The following is a 19,287-nucleotide window of genomic DNA, read 5'->3' on the forward strand; positions in this document are numbered from 1 at the left end:
TGTTGAAAATATCATTAACTAATTTCCAATACATATAAAAACAGATTACTATTAAGACAAATAAATATATTTAAATTTAATATATTTATATTTAAACATAAATTAATAATAATTATTCAAAAGATTGTAGTGAAATATTAAAAATAAAGTTAGCAAAATCATCACCTTGTGTTTTTTCTCGTAAAAAATTGTCAGGCGTTATTTAAAAAAAATACATATTTTGACTTTTATACTCTTAAACAGACATACAAGTATACATAAAATAGAAATACCAACAAAATATAATAAAAACTCGTCATTTCAGATTTATCATAAAAATCTTAACAATTTGCCGTATGGCTAAGAAACTTTGATGTTCAACGTTTCCATAATATAAGGCGTCTTATTAATAAACGCGCAGTAACAACATATTCCTAACGCTTTGTCACTGTCTAACATACGTAACAATTGATTTAGTTAGAGAAGGACAGATATAGTGAAAGAAGTTCACGTTTATTAATAAGGATTACATTTTTCCTTTGAGAATAGATGACAAGTACGAATCAGGTGAAATTTAGCTGTCGATATCATAGCAAAAATGATTATTGTATTTTTTTTATTCAATTCATTTTTTTAATAATAACCCGCACTGAGAAACCTCCAAAAAATGTTGCTTAAAGGAAAGAAGTTCATTAGTGAAGATCCACAAATTTAAAGTATTATGGTATGTTCTATCATAAAATGACATACAATACTAAAATTTTTGTAAATATTTCATAGAAATAATATTAAAGTTACGTTCGTTTCAGCAATATCTTAAGCCATGATATCGACGAAGAGTTTCGAATATTAATCTTTTATTTAACCATTCAGTCTTATGACGTTTTGAATTTATTTGATAAGGGGCATTATCATTCACAAGACAAAACTTATGTTTTATATGTTGTCTATCAAAAGTTAATTTCAACGAATATTTAGTAGCACAAATATTCAATGTTTTATTCGATTCAACAATAAAATAACTGTTATTATATTAATTCTAATTAATTATTATTATTTTTTACTAATAAACGTCTTGTCTAAAAAATGATGACCCCCATACGATTAATATTGCTCGTCAAATAGATATAACGCTAAGAAAAGTTCAGAGAGCGATCTCTGTCTAACCTATAGTGTTATTTCTTTCTAACACGCATTAATGTATGGGGTTTAAATGACCCCATGTCAACGATTTATTCAGGTTTCAAGCGGTGCCATTGTACGATGGTCTGTCGAGGTTTGGTGATCATATCTTGCCAGTGTTTTGTTTCTGTGGCCCCAGAGCCGTTTTTCCCTGGAAAGGAGATGAAAATTTAAATTTATTCATATATTAATACATAGGTATATTTCAAATCAGATCATTCAGAGAGGTCTTTGAATTTTTTTATAAAAAACCGGCAAAACGCGAGCCGGACTCGCGCACAAAGGGTTCCGTACTATTGACTAGGTAAACAACAGAAGGTTAAAATATTTAATGATATCGAGCAAAAATAGGCAAAAAATTGCATTTTTTGTATAGGATTAACCGGCTGTCATGGTATGGGCATGTTATGCGGAGGAATGAGGACCATGTTGTGAGAAAGGTTTTGAGAATGGATGTGGATGGATATAGAGGTAGGGGACGATCAAAGAAACGATGGATGGATTGTGTGAAAGACGATATGGTTAGAAAGAATGTTACTAGTGACATGACGTCCGACAGAGAAGTATGGAAGAAAAAGACATGCTGCGCCGACCCCAAAATTGGGATAAGGACAGAAGGATGGATGATTGAAAAGGAGAGAGATGTAAGTGTTTTCGATTTGGATTGTTGAGTTGAATTTAATGCTACATACCAGCCAAGAGTATTCTGCCAATGAGCTCGTTCCGGCCAATATTGTCGAAGTCCATTACTTGGACGTCCAAGGAGCACTCTCTGATCTTCTCCCAGGGCACGTTGAAGGAGAACGAGTCATTGAAGACGGGATTCAGTGTGCATTTGAAGACGGCTGTCTTGCGTTTTTCGATACGTTTGTCACCGAACTGCAGCCAAACTTTAACGTAGGGATCTGAAAATAACACAGGAGTTACAATTTAGTACTTGTTAATGGTCGAGTCTGATATCATTGAGTTTGGAATGTTCCATACTTTTTATTTTTGATATAAATAATATGATGTTATGGGTCATCACTGCCCAGTGAAAAAAATAACCATTCTTTAAATCAGCAATACGCCAGCAGCCTTGGAAATTGATATGTTATGTTACTTGTGCCTGTACTTAGTGACTCAGTGGCTCACCCGTTAACTGGGACACAAAACCACTAGGTATTTGTGCTTGGCTTCCACCACCCGGATGACATTATGGGTACCTACTCAGACGGGTTTGCACACAGCCCTGCCGTCAAGTTAAAAAGCAAATTTATTGATCAAAGATACTATATGAGAACACGTTATATTAAAAACAAGCCCACAGGAAGCGCATTAATTTATGTTTACCCTTGTTTGAACCCAGTCTTCGGCTTAGAATCATCTTTTGCACGACTCGTGATGCGAACTGTCAGAGAGTTCTTCACGGTCGATTTTTTTTTTGATTCTATTCGGTAAATACTTTTATTATTAAGCTATTGTTCGCTCAAGGAATTTTGATAAATTGCATACCGTTGTAACGATACATTAATAGTGATCAATTTTGTTTATTTCAATTTTTTTCAATAAAAAAACGAACTTAAAAATATCACAAATTGAGTATTTTTTCTTATTAATTTATTTTTAATAAATAATTGTCCCCTTTGCGAATGGCTACCTTATTCAGCGTCTATTATTAATAAAAAAAAAACAAAGTCTTCTATTTTATTATTCGATACAATAAACAGCGTAAGTGCACTTTTGGAGCCGAGTTGGCCCAGTGGTTATAACGCGTGCGTCGGTTAAGATACCGATGATTTCGGGTTGAAACCCAGGCAGGCACCACTGAATTTTCATGTGTTTATAATTCCTCTCGTGCTCGGCGGTGAAGGAAAACATCGTGAGGAAACCTGCATGTGTCTAATTTCAACAAAATTCAGCCACATGTGAATTCCACCAACTCGTATTGGAGCAACGTGGTGGAATTAACAGGCCGCTAATGTAATGTAAACACAAGCTGTAAAATTGTCCGTCGGTGTCATTAATATCAATCTATCTTCCGCAATAGACTATCTATTTATAAAATGAAACTGAGAACAAAATCTTGTCTTCCGACTATTTTTTCCACCCGGGTCATTAATTTGACAAACGCCTAGGCGAAATGATCGAGTTTCAAAATGATTCGCGTAATTGGCCGTTTCAGATAGTCCTGATTTATGAGTCTTAGTCGACAATTTGCGGATTAACGGAGCGACTGAAAATTTGAAAAGATTTATAATAATCCCTGCGAAGAAAACTTTATTTTATTAAAAAGTTGAAAGAACATAATTTTGTTAAGCGTTTGTATTAGTATCGCTAAGCGACTTCTGCCGTACCGATTCTGATAGGTTAAATAATTTTATTATTTTGTTGCCATTATATTTTAGCAGGCGACTGTATTTTGCTTTCAAGTGTCATTGCTATTTTATATAAACAGGCGTTACGTTTTTTAAAATCATTAAATAAAGTCGCTTACCGCGGTCTGTATCTATGCTTAGATCTTTAAAATTACACAACAGAGTTTGATGCGGTTTTAATAGATATATTGATTCAAGAGGAATATATATAATACATGCACAATATAGTAGAGAAACACTGATAATTTCAGAGGTTTCTAAAGTGACGTAAATAAATACCTTTTTTGCGCTTACATTGCAAACGCTGGCTGAACTCTACGAGATAGATCAAAATAATGTACTACAGTTTTGTAAACCTTAAAAAGGTCTATCTCTTGGGAATAGCCCACATAAACCATTTTTATCCTTTACTTTTTACAAGAAATAATGGTTTATTTTCGAAGCGAACCTTATCTAATTAAGTACCTTAAATACATTGTGCATTTAATATAGATCAATATGGCCCTCAACAACATGTAATTTAAATGAATATTTTCGAAGATATTACAGATTTAAAACGCAGGGACATAGCGGTTTGTATTGTCTAATGACAGAAAATTTGTGAATATTAGAAGACATTATATAGATTATTTAGTATCGGCATTGCACCCGTGCGAAGCCGGGGTGAGTCGCTAGTAATAGATATTATAAGTACCTATGAACAAAAACAAGAGTAAAGAAAAATAACTGTAAATGTCCCACTGATGGGATAATGCTTCGTTTTCTCTTGAGCATAGGGTTTGGAGTTTATTCCACTACACAGTTTCAATTCGGTTATTCAGATAAACATGGCGGATTTTAATAACCAGATTTACTCCAGATGTTTTTCTACGTCACTGAGCACCCGATTAATTATAAAATTTTGAGTTTGAACTAGAAATCTTCCGTTAAGACATGCAACCAGAATCTATCCTTAAAATGCCTAAGTTACTAAAACTTACCTGATTTTCCATTAATATCTTTAGCCTTTAAGTTTCTAGCTTTGAGTAGTGTCAGTGTTAGTACGCTGTTACTCGGATGATAGCACAGTGACGTCAGCAGCTCGCCACACTTATCCTTAGCTGGTGGTTTTAGAGCCTTCCAAAAGGATGGCTTCTCGCTTAAGTCCACCTGCAAAACGTATTAATTAGTTGATTAAAAATTTGTAAAGTGCTATTTTAATACAATGATCTGTATTATGATATTTCTGATAGCCTATCCGAATGGAAGTAGGGAAAAAGATGAACGAACCTTAGATTTAGGTATTTCTTGCGATATGCTAGCAACTCAGCTATATTGTGCACTACTAAGAGTTTTTTTTTAAATATTGGACAACACCACATACATTTCTCTGATCCCAATGTAAGTAGCTAAAGCACTTGTATTATGGAAAATCAGAAGTAACGATGGATCACATACACCCAGACCCGAGATAACATAGAAAACCAATGAACTTTTTCTACATCAACTCGGCCGGGAATCGAACCCGGGACCTCGGAGTGGCGTACCCATGAAAACCGGTGTACACACTACTCGACCACGGAGGTCGTCAATGATAAAATATATTTTTATTTATAACACTATTATTAAACTTAAATATTTATTTCCACTTTCATTTTACTTCCAAAATTCCGATAACAGTTTAGTCGACGTTCAAAACCCCATGTTTTCGCAAATCCATAGTGAATATCATAGATTAATCAAGCTCTCGACCAATGATATCGCGTCAATTTGCTATCAAATGTCGTTTATTTGGATTTTCTCCTCTCATGGTTGGAAAAGGTTACGTTTGTGTCTCCAGCTCTATGTTCTTCCTACTTCTCTCAGAAAGAGACCATCTCATCCAGCATCTCTCGCAGCCGATCCATGATATGGACTGTACGTAACAATAAACAATTGAACGCGCGATGTACATTTTCTTACAAATATTCATTTACCTGGCATAATGGAAGGAACACCTCGCCGATGGAATCATCTCTCGAGAAACGATCGTAGTCGAAGACGTGAAGGTGTAGCACCTGTGAATATTATGTCGTAAAGCTTGGAAATATTCAAACTAATTCGTTATAGACTGCGTCGATAGTCGGAAAAATTGCAGCGGAATTATAACGAATTACAGTATTATTATTAATGTTTTATGTATAAATTTGTATTACTTTTTCAAATGGGCCACCTGATGGTAAGTCACCACTGCCCGTAGACAATGGTGCAATGAGAAATATTAATCATTCATTATATAAACAATGCGCCACTAACGTCGGTAATTAAGACGTAACTTGTGTCTGTAGTTACACTGGCTAACTCACCTTCAAACTGGATTATAAAAATACTAAGTATTGCTGCTTCATATAGTAACTATGGTACATATTTGAATAGATAGTACTTTAATTGCCGTCAAATGTTGTGTTAATTAGAGCCGTGATGGCTCAATGGTTAGAACGCGTGCATCTTAACCTATGATTTCGACTTCAAACCCAGGCAAGCACCACTGAATTTTCATGTATTTAATTTGTGTTTATAATTCATCTCGTGCTCGGCGGTGAAGAAAATACCGTGAGGAAACCTGCATGTGTCTATTTTCAACGAATTTCTGCCAAATGCGTATCCACCAAGCCGCATTGGTGGAATACGCTCCAAACCTTCTCCTAAAAAGGGAGAAGAGGCCTTAGCCCAGCAGTGGGAAATTTACAGGCTGTTTATTAAAATGCAGTTTCCTTCACTATCATTATCATCCGTTCCAAGATTCCATTTGTTTAGGGTTCATGATATTCTAAGGAAAAGGATACGAGTAGCTCAAGGCCATATAAGTGGCTAGGTTTTTGATGGTGTGGTCGATTCCTCGCCATGATATTGATTATTAAGTCGCTAGTGATATATTTTATTTGTCGCTATAATTGGTACTGATACTCACTTCAAAAAGTGGTGAGATTTACCAAAAGGCTAAAACAAATATCATATATACCAATATCAAAAAACCTGTACCAAATTACAGGGAATATCGGTTTTTTATAGTACTTGCCGCCCACCCACTTCGCGAGGGTGAAATGTATTAATAAACAAAATGATCTGATATAAATATAATTAATGCCCTATAGCTGTCTACCAGATATTTTTTTTAAGAGGATCATTAGTTCCTGAGGTTACTTCCACATACAAACAAACTTTAATTCTTTATAATCTATACTAATACTATAGCTTCAAAAGTAACTGTCTGTCTGTCTGTATGTCTGTCGCTGCTCACAGCTAGACCCCTATACCGAATTTGATGAAATTTAATATTAAGCAAGCTTGAATTCCAAGTAATAAATGCTACTATTTTATCCCTAATACCTGACTAACAATGCCTAAAACACGAGCGAAGTCGAAGACAACTGGTACTATAAATATCATATTAAACAAAACCTACCCGACTCTGCAGCTTCTGTATCGGGAACCCTTCGAAGTAGAAGGTTTCGTTCCATCTCGGGTTCAAGGTTCGACGTTTGATCTTCGTCTCCAAGCGGTGTTTCTTATCCGGCAGCAATGTTACCCTCACGTAAGGATCGGATGTCCCGCTTAGATCCTTAGCCGGGAGTTCCTTGCCCTGGTTGAATAATGTTCACAAACTTTAAATACATGGCATTGAGTTCAAAATGATATTCTTTATTTAAACTGGCTCTGATAATCGCTTTCGTTAGTTCTTGAAACACAGTCACTTAAAATCTCTATTGGAAACAGAGTACCAGAGACAGCTTCTAGGATGAGCTACGCTAAAGCTAAGGATGGCTATCCTATATGTGACGTCACTCTAATAAAGTGTATAGTTATTTTATTTATTGTATATCTTGGCGAACAGCCAAATGGACCACTTGATGATAGTGATCACCACCGCCCATAAACATTGGCTCTCTAAGAAACATTAACTATTTCCCACAATGCGCCACCACACTTGGGAGCTAAGATAGATAGTAAATATTGTATGTAGCTAAAGCACTTGTGTTATGGAATATCAGAAGTAACGACGGTACCACAAACACCCAGACCCAAGACAATATAGAAAACTAATGAACTTTTTCTACATCGATTCGGCCGGGAATCGATACCGGGACCTCGGAGTGGCGTGCCCATGAAAACCGGTGTACACACTACTCGACCACGGAGGTCGTCTTGATGATGTCTCTTGTGTAGTTACACTGGCTCACTTATCTTTCAATCCGTGACTCGCACAAAAGCTCTACCCACAAATCAAGTAATGTTCGATTTTGACTTACGACATACGAGTAAAAAAAATGATTCGGAATATTGATTCAACGAAACTGACAAGAAGCTTAGATTTTACTGTTAACGAATATAAATTCAATTATATGCGATGCGATTCTGTAAGAAATCACTTCGCATCTCACTCGTGAAATGTTGACAACCGACGTACAGTGATACGCCATTTTGATACATATGTCTTTTTCAATGTTATTATTATTATAATCACATTTTGACATTTCAAGCTCGTGTTCAGCGGTGAGTTCGAGTTTCTTGTTACAGAATAGACTAATAGCTAACAATAACATGAAAAAGCAAACTTATCTATAATACTAAAAAAAAATATTACTTGACTAATACCTAATGTATTGATAAAAATATACGTTTAATATTTATCAAAAGAATTTTAATTTCATATCACGCAGAATAATTTTCTCTAGTCCATGAGAAAATTGTACTACAAACTCATTTTGTCTTAAAACTTTCAGTAAGCCGGCGATTATGACAACTTCTGAGAAATTGTATTTAAAATAACAGATTAATTCAGTTTCAGATTCAGCTATTCTAAAACTACCAATTTTGAGTTAACAGAGTAAATATTCGAACTAACTTCAATTTAATTTAAATTACATTTCACCAAATAACAATGAGATTAAACTTGTCCAAATGTATATTTCATTCACTGCCGATCTAAATATCAATAGTACTATAGGAATTTATTTCGCATCTCAAACGTGAAATGTTTTAAGTCGACTTAAGTGATACGCAATTTTGATGCCTATGATATAAATTTTACAGTTAATTTCAGTCAATGTTGTTAAACGATATCTGAAATTTTACAATCGTGTTCGGCGGTGAATTTCGAGTTTCTCTCAACATGTGATATTGACAGAGTTATTATCATATCACCCAAGGTTCTTTGTTAAGATTGAAAGGCAACGCCTATTCAATTGAAATGAAATAAATTGACGTTCGTTACGTTATTTGATCAAATGCTTATCACATATGTGTTGAATCGATCTTGTTTATGCTAATATCATATTGTGGACAAAGATAAGATGTTTCAAAAAAGCTAAATCGATTTGTAAGCTATTAAAAATAAAGAAATAATTACCTTGAAATCCAATTTCGTTTGAGAAATCCATGAATTGCTGTAATAAATACACGTATAAACTATACTTACTTGTATAATCCTAAGGATCAAGGTAGTGTTTTGGAAGTCGTATTCCAGCGAGAAATGGATCTGGCCAACGTTCTCTGACGGCTCCGAGTTGTCGATGTACATGTCCACCAATGAGATGGACCGGTTCTGAAGGAACGCCATCTGTGAGTCCAGATTGGTATACACTATATACGGCGCTTTGAATAGCGCCTGATGTATTCGTAATAGCAATTTTTTTTAAACTATTAATTGCAGATTTATCATAACAGGCGGATAGTTTTTATTGATAACGAAAGTTATTTTATATGTTAAATGAATTAGTTGTCTTTTTGTATACATGCGTAAACTATCGGCTGTAAAAAAAATCTTACAATTTTTGCTTTATAAGGATACATCGTGCAACAATTATTCGAATTTTATAAAATTGTTTTTATTTTAATGTTAAGTCTTTCATTACTACACGACGGAAATATTTAAAAAAAATAAACTTGATAATAGTTGTTGCACAATATTATTAATTAATTTTGTTTTTCGAATTGCAATACGAATACATCAATGATATTACTAACCTAATCATAATAAAACTATTTGAAACTATATGCTAAAATATTTCATATATTTAATAGTAAAATTTTTATTTATATATATAATAATTAGAAAGAGTAACTAAATTATTAATAATTTTTTTTTTCATAAAAATATTAACAATTTAGACATTAAAGTAACTTACCTAAGTACACATATTGTGGCCAAAAGATTATTTATTTATACTGTATTTATTATTTGAAATCTATTTCCTCATGCAAAGTATCGTATTATTACTGTGTTATATTTACATTTAAAATAAACGAAACAATTGTATGACAATTTAAGTCACTGGTCTTAATCTCGTGATCAGAGCTACAGCGACATCATTAAACTTTTGAGCAACTAATCAAGGTAAAATAACAAATCTGAATTTTAATTGGTCGCTTGCAAGTGATGACGTAATACACGACCAATGAGCTTCGAGTATTTTGACAGATTGGTTAATCTCACTTTGACAAGCGTTTCAGAAACTGAAAAGTGAATCTGATTTGGTAGCGGTTGTGAGAATTGCATTTCTTTTTAAAGATAACTCTATAATGACTTTGATGTAACTATATATTTAGATATATTTTTGATGGTTATATGTTAGGTAATAATTATGGTAGATTTTTTCTGAGGGTTAATAATGTTATCATACTTCTATAAACTCGACTACATATCTAAGCCACCCCGGCTTAGATGTTATGCTAAATGAATTATATAAAATGTTTTTTATTAATACAAAAAGAACCATACGCGTCCATAATAGAACCTGTTTTTTACGTCGGTCAGTAACACCCGGTTACTATTTAAAAATTTATTGTATATAAGTCGATCGGTTTTTGGTTACGAGTAATCATTGGTTGAAGTTGTTTCTATGTTTGTCACATGTATGACTTCGGAAGGTGTTTTAAATTGCATGACGCCTCGTAACTAAAACGAATCGTTTACTGGATATAGTAACCGAGTATGAGAATGCGTACTTATGATGTTATTAAATATGTTTCAAATTTTGAATTAAATAAATTTGTCTGAACTCAAATTGTCAAGTTTGAGTTTCGAAGTTAGTATTGAGTTAGTTTTAACTTTCGAATTGAGTAAACTGCACTTGTTATTTGTAAGTTTAGTAACTTATTTAAAATCAAAATAAAAAGAAATCTTTTTAAAATTGTTTTTTTTACCAAAAATAAAATTCCAATTGCGACGCGTAAACAACTCTAACATAGTATATAGTATGTATAAAAGTATATATCTTGTATTTTACTATATCTTCATAATGTTTGTTACAAGAATTTAATATGTTTCGCAATAAATTATTGAAACAGCGATACATTAAATAATTGTTCAATTTATTTGGAAAGTAATAATAGGATACTCCACGGTTGGCCGAGGGTCATCCAGCCCTGAATTAGGGCTTTAATCAGGGATTAAATGGCGGTCAATTGACCGTAAATTAAACCCCATGTTAAATTTTCTCTGTTCAAAATTTTTCTTTAGTCCATCATAATTTCGGATAAAATTATTTTTTAAATATTTAAGTATAAATCATACAAATTGTTTAAGTAAAAAGTATATTTACGTACATTAGTGACCAATATTGGTGCCAATTATGTAAAATTTTTTTTTTTGAATAATTGCTTATTATGTGTTTCTTATATACTTTTGTATTTAATATTATCTGTTACTGAGATTATTAATATACTATATTAATTTTATGTATGAATACAATATAATTAATGGTTAATGCAATTAAAAATGTATGTATTAACCAATGTTGGCGTTGTTGGTCCAACATGACAGTGCTCAGTGCAAGTTCTGTAATGTGCCAAATCAAATATAAGTGTTTTGTTATTTTTAAGTGCGTGTTTTTTATTAATTCGAAAAACACTTGTGATAGATACTACAGCTTGTGTTTTTAATATATATAATGATATGTTATTCTATATATCTAATATATGTTTTTTTTTGTAATTTTTATCTTATGTAAATTAATTTACGTTAAGATAAAAATTATATACTTCGAAATTAAATTAATTAATTTTATAACTAATCCTCTATTTTATATATTACAAACTAGAATGTTATATAATATTCGTATATTGTGATATATCTATATAAGTGAGTATCCAGTTCTGAGTGGATTTAATATTGTTTTTATCTAAAGCGTTCAATTTCAGCATTATTTATAATCATCAAAATATAAATTCAAAGCAAGCTCTATTCTAAATGAAATTAAAAGCGATTCAATTCATATGAGTTCGTAATAAATTGCATTTTAAAATTAATCATAAGAAGCTCCACACTATAAATATATATGTTTTTCATTTCTATATCTTTCGTATACAACCTCTTCTACCTACCATTTTTGAAGGAGATAGCATGGAAAAAGAACCAAAAAGTTAGATATATTAGAAGAGAAAAGGAGAAAGATAACACTATCACTGACTTTTCACTTCACTTCTCATCACTTAACGCTACGACAGAACACGATGGACTGAAGTTTAGGAGATACGATCTGAATGCGTGTATATTTATTATAAATATTTGCATATATCTTAACGTCATGTTTGTAACGCGTGATTTCGTAATTTAAATCCTATAATGATTTCGTTAAATAAAAACCTATCTGCGTTTCGAGTGAGATTTAATACGTAAATAGAGTTTAAAATATATTTTCAATTTATTGTTAAATATAAATTGTTATTAATAATCATATTTATGTTGCCGCATAGTATGTACCGTTAGTTTGTTATAGATCTAGACAGATAAACTATAGAATTATGAAAATGTGAACACGTGAATTTTAATCAGTAATGGTTCATGTGTCAGAATTTCATCCGACACGTGCCGGTTTCCTTAACCGTAACACACATAATAAGTTAAACAAAATTTAGTATTATATATAGATTTGAACCCACAATCTTCGGTTACGATTCACATGTTCAAACCTCCTTGACATCGGTTTTCGATAAACAATGTATCTATATTCTTTGTATATGTATATTACATATTATGGTGTTACTGTCATTGTAATTCAAAACGATCGTTGAACTCCTTCGAATATATTTAAAAGGTGCATTTTAAATTCTTCTGTAGTTCGTCTGTCATGAATGTACTGTAACAGCAGACGAGTTCCCGAATATATTATGACTAGCTGAACTTCCCGACTTCGTACAAAATAGAATTCGTACAAAACAACTCTCAACCTTAAAGTTGAAATTTCCTAAAAGCATTTTTTAGTTCTACGTCCTGAAAGAAGGAACGATGCTAAATTTAAAGTCAATCGGATCTAAAGTTTCGAAATGGATTTATAGGCCACGTGGTAAGTGGTCACCACCACCCACTGACATTGGTGCTGTAAAAAATATTAACCATTCCTTACATCGCCCTGTCCCTGGTGTAGTTACAATATCTTATTCAGAACAATACTAAGTATTGCTCTTTGGTGGTAGAATATCTGATGGGTGGGTGGTACCTACCCAGCCATGCTTGCCCAAAGCCCTACCACCAAGTAATACTTCGGTTATATATAAACCAATATACATAAAACACAAACCAGAATATGCAACGCCTTGTGTGGTAATTTGTTTTTTTTTATTTATATTTTTTATCTATATTAATATTATAAATGCGAAAGTTAGTGTCGTCCGTCTGTTGCTCTTTCAAAGCCAAAACCATTGAACCGAATTGGAGAAAAATTGGTATGAACAAAACTTGAACTACAAAGAAGGACATAAGCTACTTTTTATACCTTACATTTTACGACTAATCCCTAAAACGTGAGCATAGCCTTGATGACATCTAGTGTCCTCCTGCCCCTATCTCAATTTTATTTGGGGTCGGCGCAGCATGTTTTCTACTTCCATACTTCTCTGTCCGACGTCGTCTTGATCGTCATGATCATCGTAGTCACAAGTAACATTATTTCCAGTCATATCGTCTTTCACACAATCCATCTATCGTTTCTTTGGTCGTCTCCTTCCTCTATATCGATCCACGTCCGTACCCAAGATAGTATATATATAAAATATTATATCTTGTATAGTCTTTAGTATCGTTTAGTAACATAAAAATAAAAGATCGACTGAAGAAAAACGTACTAAAACCTACTTTTGGTGGTTTCTTTATTGTAAAAAAACTATCGGGTTTCAGAGAAAACTTAATTAATTCATCCATTATGCAATCGCACGTCGAATGAAAGTAGTTTGTTTAAGATATGGAAGAAGAATATGAACGAACGCATTCGTACATACATACAGATGTTCTTAAAAAAATACCGGACAAAACTATTGCAGCAAAACTTGGATATATGCTGAAAATACCTTCCCACCGAGATGTTATCAGAATAAAATACATAGTTTTTAAGGAAAAAATGGTATTAAATAACCAGTAATTACAATTTTATGTTAGCACTGAAACGCAAACCAGCGCTAGCAGTATTTCGTGAGTCAGTTCCTTTAAAACTTTACGACATAGTCATAATTTATACTTATGACTTTATTTTTTATTCAATGTTAAATAGATTAAAACAAAAAAATTAATTGTATGTATTTACAACATTAGAGTAATAAAAAAGAAACAAAAAAATAGTTCTGGATCTTCTAAATTTGATGTTTTATCACAATTTAAAACGCGGATCTACATTCCGGATTTCAGCAACGGCTGTTATTCTTAAGCGACTAACCAACTGCACAGGACAAATTATAGTTCAGCTATATGGGCAAACACAAGTGCAATTATTCTCTCTCTCATAATCCGAAGGAATCTTATACGACTGAAAAGTTCAAAAGTTAACACGCCTATTCAAATTTTTGGTGGTACCAGATATTTTTGGATCTTCTAAGTTTTGTCATGACAATAAAAAGCGCGGTTCGTAATTATAACGGTATAATACCAAATAGATGATTCAACGTCCAACTTTCAAGTGGAACTAAATATTTCTGATTCTTTTAAATTTGATATTTTATCAGAACCAAAAACAGTTTAAGTCGTAAATATGCTGAAACGTACTCATGTTTTGTAACTAAACCACGACAGTTTAAATTTATGACTTTGATACAGCTGGCGATAATTATTTTCCATGAAATTTATCTTCCTTAAACTAAATAACGTTTACAAGACAATGGTAGATTTCAAGTAAAACTAACTTTCAACATTTAACAGATTGCATTTTGGGGAGTCTTCAGAATACAAGTTTGCAAGTAAAGAAACGATTTTCTCGAATATTCCAACTTCACTGCGAGCGTAATGGCTAGGAAAAGTATTTAACGGACAAAGTGCATTAATGTCATGCATAGAAGATATTATTATAATTTTGCAAAAATCTTAACCACGATATTTAATCTCTTGCTTTTGAATAAAAACATCACCGTGTATGTCGGGCGAAATTTTGCCAAATGTCAGTCCATAAATCCGCTATAGAGTATCGTGTCAGAACAAGTTGTTCTGGGGGGAGCAGGCCTTTGTCTAGTAAAAATATTAATGAGTATTACTTAAATTTGGTGACAGTTTTGTCCATTCTTAAAATAGACTTACTTGAATGTATATTAGATTCGTCGTTTGTTTGTACATGAATTTTCCGGTATTAAAAATGTCACCAGAACTGGAATTTCAAACGTGATGTCCTTTATGGCTGATTCAACTTTTTAATCGTTTAACGACTGAATAATTGATGATGGCTGAGCTTTGCCGTCTTTAACGATGACATGAAAATCATATTTAATGAGCATTTTTTTTTTTTTGTTATTGGTAGGCGGACGAGCAAATGGGCCACCTGATGGTAAGTGGTCACCACCGCCCATAGACAATGGTGCTGTAAGAAATATTAACAATTCCTTACATCACCAATGCGCCACCAACTGTTTGGCGGTAGAATATCTGATGAGTGGGTGGTACCTACCCAGACGGGCATGCACAAAGCCCTACCACCAAGTATATCCACGTGTATCCACGAACTCACGTTGGTGTACTTCTTCTTCCTTCTTCTCAAAATGGAAAGGAAACCCAATAGTTGGACATTTACAGGCTTTTACTATTTACTTTACTATATAATAATTAGATACATTTATTTCTTTTATACACCTTCAAGTGAGGGCCGGAGGGCAAAATGCCTCTGAACGAAGAAAACATATCGTCGGCGTTAATTAATGCCTGGGGGGTTTCGTTATTGTTATATTCCATAACGTAAACGAACGTTCGCTTTAAATTATTGACGTCAAGGTGCTATATTTTCTACACACATTAAATTATTCTTTGAACAAAGGGAATTTTCTGAAAATTGTTAGAATGTGGTTATAATAATGGTGATGTCCTGATGGTGGCTGCTGGATTCTAGTCATAACTTAGCATGATCACCAGCCTTAGTATGATCGCCAGCAAACTTGACAGCTCATATCTATCACTGTTGTACAATCTCTAACGGCACTCAGTGTAAACAGGTTTTCCTTTTTATTTATATCAATTGAACTAACACTAGGGTAAGAAAATTGATACTAACAAAATAGACATATAGTCTGAATTAATCATTTATTATTATTGTTATATATACAGGATGTAATATACTCCACAAGTGAGAACGCAAAAATAAGTGCTTTTTCTGTTTCCTGAATTTCATAATACGGGGTGACCAAAATGTTACCGTCGAATCTCTTCTGCAGTGAGAAGTTTGTCTCAAATTCTCATTAAACGTTGTAATGGACATGTAATTTTGGTAACTTGGAAGTATGTATTACCAGCTTCTAAACTTTGGGGTGCTACCAGAAATTTCCTCAGAGCAAAACCGAATGGAAAACGTTTGGAATTTAAGAGAAATTATCTCATATTTGCATGTATGTTTGTGTCTACTTGTTTGTGTGATCAGATACTTCCAAGAGGTCGTAAAAGTCTTTTCAAATCTTGTGTCATTTCAAATGTCATGAAATTTATTATAATTAATCGACAAGTTTGAAGAACAAGAATATAATTTTATGGGATACCCGGTTTGAATGATGTTTCTTTTGCTATATATATATAATGTATTAAATAACAGATACAATAAAATAAATCAACAACAACAACTGAAATGATGCTACATTAAACTGTATATAATAGAAAGACACAGAGAGAGAAAGAAAAAGAAAGATCACCCTTTGGTTTAATGCTTTTCTTTTATAGGACGATTTCTGCCAGTTCACTCTACTGTAAGCCGCGTAAAAGAATTTTGATGCAAGAATTCTTCGTCTTATCTTATATTTCAAAAACAGAAAAAAATTCTAATACGTATAATTTTTCATAATCTTAATTATTTAAAAACTGTATATCGAATTTTTTTCAAGGCGCATTTTTTTCCAGCCCTAGTAGTGTTCTATTAATCTTAGAATACTCAATTCACCTTAACATTTACATAGATTTTGATCTAATACCTTTAAGTACGACGTATCTGGGGCATTTCATTTCACAAGTCAAAGAGAAACAATGTTTAACCCAGTTAAATACTTCATTTAGGTTCATAGAAATTGTAGTTGTTATCACTTATCGTTTGAACTAAATTGGGAATAAATTGTTCTAGAAAAATCTTAGTATCTTGCATCAGAGGTATTTTTGTTCGTGTTAAAGTACTAAACCGATTGATATTGTACTTTCATTTGATTAAGGATTCGATTTTCTGGATTTATAGACGGATTATTATATATAACGGGGCGCGGTTAGTTTGGTTGTTGATTTGGATAGTTAATGAATCGAGTAGTTGGCAATAATGTTTGATGGCTGATTTACTTTTAAGAGCGGGTCACCCCGAATGGAGTTGTAAGTGTCATGGCAACGCGAGCTGTTATGTTTTGACAAGCGACTCGAATGCGATGGCTGCTTGCAAACCCATTTGCTCTTAATCGAGATGAATCATTGTAATCCTTTGACATTTTTGTGGTGTACGATTATTGAATCAATTAATACAGTGATTAGACGATATTAAATATGTTTTATTTTGTGAATATCTCCATTTCACGCCCGCATAGTCTTCCAAATGTCGGATCAATCCCCGAATCCAAATGTTCGGCATCCTGCTCCTCCGACATGTAATTAAAAATAAAATTGTCTTTTGAAAATTTTCAACATATCTCCAGAAATCTTCTGATCTTAACCGATGATTTCGGGTTCAAACCCAGGCAAGCACCACTTAATTTTCATGTGCTTAATTTGTGTTTATAATTCATCTCGTGCTCGGCGGTGAAGGAAAACTTCGTGATAAAACCGGCATGTGTCTAATTTCATTGAAATTATGCCACATGTGTATTTCAATATCCCGCATTGGAGCAGCGTGGTGGAATATGCTGCATACCTTCTCCTAAGGAGGCCTTAGCCCACTGGTGGGAAATTTACAGGCTGTTAATATATGTAATGTAATCCAATCACTGAAATTAATTAAAGACTCCTTCTTTCAACTAATTAAAATAAAGGTTTATCTTCTAAGAAACTATTTAATACAGTTTTTCCTTTGAATAAAACAAGACTCATAAAGGGTACCTATTACCAGTGATTCGAACGTTATTGCCGCCTTCTGAATTAAACATTACGGGTCTGAACTAAAAATCAATCGACGTAGGATGATTTCGAAGAAGGAGAAATTTATTTGTTGCAAAAATAAACAAACCCTCTAGTTCTCGAGGATTTATTCGACTTCAATAAGGACGGGCAAATTCGTCAATGGTATTTACCGTATGTTTGGTATTTACCGCCAAACAGCAGTATTCAGTATTGTTGTGTTCCGGTTTGAAGGGTGAGCGAGCCAGCGTAACTACAGGCACAAGGGACATACATCGCCATTGTCTATGTGCGACACTTCTTGCAATTTACCTTACCTTCCTGAAGTCACCTTCTGTCTAATACGGTACAGCATGAAATACTATTTATAGCCTTTATTGTGATACGTAACGTATAGAGCTCATTAATTTATATAGAACTAGGTGTCACGTTGAGTTGGTTGGTTCAGGATTTAGGCACGAAAAAGTTGCCTATGTTTCCGTGGAGTCCAAACTTGCTTTATATATATCTGTTTCCGTCTCGCATTTTTAAATTTGGACGGACAATTATTGTTTTAATATTGAAAAATAACCAGTGTTTATTCGTTTTTATAAATCAGATGAAAAAAATAGATTTTTATTGATACTTTTTTTTAAATAAATTGTTGAAGTTGCATTTTTTACTTATTTTGAATTAATGTAAAAAACGTGATAATCCAAAAATGGTTCACTTTTGCATTATGCATATGGGGGTTCAAATTATTGCAAATTGTTACCCCTATCACCTCCTAACGGGAATACGTCGAATTACCAATAACCCTGTATATATTTTTTTATATATCCATCTTATGATCAAAGGTCTGATCAGACAAGTCTTAACTCGTCTTTAGGGTCTATACTATGTAAATATAAGTAGACATTCTAAGCATGACACCCTCAAAATACTTTATCATTAACAGTCAACAAATTTTTAACCCCTTATGTTGAATTTTTAATTCATTCAAATACATTTATACAATTTATTTTTATTACATTAAATTGATATCTACCTTTATCGAAGTCGGTTAAAAAGGGGACAAAATTTGCTATTAAGATAACGAGATCCTAATTAGACGATTGTGTAATGTTTCGCTATTTCTCTGAACAACGTAATTATTGTCGTCTAGACTTTAGATAATTTGATCTCAATCGTACGACAGTACACTTGTCGAGGTACACATTCATTATATCCGGGCGTGGTACCGAAACTTGTCCAATTTAGTTCGGTCGAAAATAAACACATATATTTTGC

At 33.0% G+C, this 19,287-nt stretch overlaps 1 protein-coding gene across 4 annotated transcripts in view; it reads right to left on the reverse strand.

The window, feature by feature from the left end:
• Positions 1-735: 735 nt before the first annotated feature.
• Positions 736-19,287, reverse strand: part of LOC113391633 (synaptotagmin-7) — a 632,900-nt gene continuing 614,348 nt past the window's right edge. For 2 of the 4 annotated variants that reach the window (XM_064220038.1, XM_064220037.1), the window contains 6 exons: positions 8,956-9,096; positions 6,943-7,119; positions 5,474-5,554; positions 4,499-4,667; positions 1,854-2,066; positions 740-1,312 (listed from right to left, as the gene is read on the reverse strand). In XM_064220038.1, coding sequence (XP_064076108.1) covers positions 1,212-1,312; positions 1,854-2,066; positions 4,499-4,667; positions 5,474-5,554; positions 6,943-7,119; positions 8,956-9,096 — 882 coding nt within the window. In that variant the 3' untranslated portion in view covers positions 740-1,211. Of the gene's footprint in view, positions 1,313-1,853; positions 2,067-4,498; positions 4,668-5,473; positions 5,555-6,942; positions 7,120-8,955; positions 9,097-11,861; positions 11,975-19,287 lie in introns of those variants that run through there. The other 2 variants (XM_064220039.1, XM_026627662.2) reach the window with 2 other exon arrangements.

This window comes from Vanessa tameamea, chromosome 30 (genome assembly GCF_037043105.1).
Source record: "Vanessa tameamea isolate UH-Manoa-2023 chromosome 30, ilVanTame1 primary haplotype, whole genome shotgun sequence".
Taxonomy (NCBI): domain Eukaryota; kingdom Metazoa; phylum Arthropoda; class Insecta; order Lepidoptera; family Nymphalidae; genus Vanessa; species Vanessa tameamea.